At 32.2% G+C, this 2,345-nt stretch overlaps 1 protein-coding gene across 1 annotated transcript in view; it reads left to right on the plus strand.

Annotated features, from left to right (window-relative positions):
• Positions 1–1,575, plus strand: part of LOC108751793 — a 5,710-nt gene extending 4,135 nt beyond the window's left edge. The window contains exons 7-10 of the mRNA XM_018492202.1: positions 89–148; positions 276–344; positions 819–1,046; positions 1,264–1,575. Of these exons, the coding sequence (XP_018347704.1) occupies positions 89–148; positions 276–344; positions 819–1,046; positions 1,264–1,575 (669 nt within the window). The remainder of the gene's footprint in view (positions 1–88; positions 149–275; positions 345–818; positions 1,047–1,263) is intronic.
• The last annotated feature ends 770 nt before the right edge of the window (positions 1,576–2,345 follow it).

Here is a 2,345-nt window from a genome sequence, read left to right on the forward strand (position 1 = left end):
ATATTGCTATAAATTAACAAGTTTATTTTCAATTAGAATACTAATACTATTAATACATAACTTTTTAAAAGATTCACTTGATTTTTAGCCCGAAGGCGTACAAGGATCGGCGTCCGTATTTGCAGCATCGGGTGAACCTTTAAGCAAGGTAATCCTTTTTAATTTTTATGTACGTATATTTATACATACATAATATATTGCAATTGCAATTTTGTATTAATATTATGTTATCGCCTTGATGTTTTTTGTATTATCTATTTATGCGTTGATTTTAGCCACAAGGTCCATATGGGCAATCAGTGTTGTCGGGCCTTATCGCCGGTATTACCGCTAAGCTAAGTAAAGTATGTATCATGAAACTATTCTCTATATAATTATTTAACAACTTTTATTAATAATAATAATATTAATAACTTTATCAATGTGCATTCATTAAAAAGTATGTGAATATAGAGAGCAAAAGATACAACACATATGACGCTGTACAAACAATGCAAAACAAACGAAATATCAGCAATAATAAAATTAATTGTCTTGAAATTAATTTTTAGATTCATATAAAAAACTAAAAGCTAAAAACTAATTACAATAAGTTTGTAAATTGTAGATTATATTTAAAAATGAAATCGAATAAGTTAACAAAAAATGGATATAGATAATATACATAAAAAAGAAATAATGGTAATAATAACACAAAAATTTGATGAAGTTTAAGAAGAGTAAAGTAATTAAAGTAACCTCGATTAATCTCTTTTTTTTCTTTTTTATTCTATTTTACAAAATTAAATTAATGTTTTTTTATTATTTTCAAATTTCAGGAAAGCGCCGCTTCGGCAAGTGAATCGGATGTGAAATCTCTAGTAAGCTCGATCGTGACAGGCGTGCTCGCTGGTGCTAGCACAGGTTCCAAAGGTCACAAAAGTTATGGTTACAATCAATATGGTCAATATGGTAACGCTGGGTATGGTCAGAATGGTTATAGTGGTAACAGAGACACGTCCCACGCGTCCACAACTTACGACGGCTATAATTCTTACGGCAAACCCGTAAGCAATTTTCCTCTTACATACCTATACGCGCACAATTTTGGATTTAAGATAATTATAAATCTAATTTGCACTCTTCGTTGAATAATTGCAAAGAAATTTTTAATTGAAATTAAAAACAGTGTTTCCTATTTTATTTTTATTGTGCTTGTGCAAAGAAATAGCATTTCCGCAATTTTTCTCTCAGATATTTGAGATTTCTTAATCTGCTTTGCAGGAAGCTCCGAGTGGTAGCGATCTAACTGGGCCGCTAAAGGAAGTCCTCGGCGCTTTCTTGAAATTGTCGGCTACGTCGGCGACTTCCAGCGCAAATCTGTCCGGCACATCGTCGAGTTCTAGTGCTGGTCTATCAGCCAGTTCTTCACAGTCGTCACAGGAACCGGAAAAACCCACGTATGGTCCACCCACAAATCCGCCTTATTCACCGCCACCATCCAGACCTTCTTACGCTGTACCTCCATCTACGAACTCTCCTTACGTGTCATTCACGCGAAGACAAGTTTTGCGGCAGCCAATAAAGAAAATTTAAATTACACATTTTGCCTGCAATTTATTACTTTATCGATTCTTAAAGGATTATTTCCGTGATGGACAGTATTTTGACATAACTGTAAATGTCAATATTATTCCTTAATTTTTCTTATACAGTCTCTTTGGAAAGGCTTTGTTCAACGCTGATGTCACGGTCGCAGAATTGGCTTATGACTTCTCTGATAAATCCTAGTAGTCATTTTGCAACAACAATCTCATTACAATTGAAATTATGTGGATATACCACCTTTTATGTAATTATTACGAGATAATCTAACCGCGCAAGGACAGGTGTAACATCATCATTTAAACTTTCATTTTTGTTTTATTTAAATTGTTGTTCTCTGTAAACAATCTTATGGATAAACTGTAAGTAATTCTACGCAAGAAGCATGAATAAGTCTTCGCTTGTACTTTTGACGATAGAATATTGTGAGAATATCGATTATAAGTAATTATTCAATCAAAAGTTTTTGCAATTATTTTTTACAACTTTTATTAATAATTATTATCAATACAAAAAGTTTTAGATTTGATTTCGTTTTAATTTAATTTAAAATGCATTTAATTAGGAAATACTGCAACGATGTAACAGTAATATTTTATATTCATCGAGAAGGAAATGGTAGCTGTTTTATGCGGAAACAGACTCTATATTTATTTCATTCGGAGCATGTACAAGGTATTTGTAAAGGCATATAAAAGAGCACTTAAAAAACTTATTGCTTGCATATACGAGCGACACTTACGCATTACCTAGATCTGATA

This window comes from Trachymyrmex septentrionalis, unplaced genomic scaffold (assembly GCF_001594115.1).
Source record: "Trachymyrmex septentrionalis isolate Tsep2-gDNA-1 unplaced genomic scaffold, Tsep1.0 scaffold52, whole genome shotgun sequence".
In the NCBI taxonomy this organism is placed as follows: domain Eukaryota; kingdom Metazoa; phylum Arthropoda; class Insecta; order Hymenoptera; family Formicidae; genus Trachymyrmex; species Trachymyrmex septentrionalis.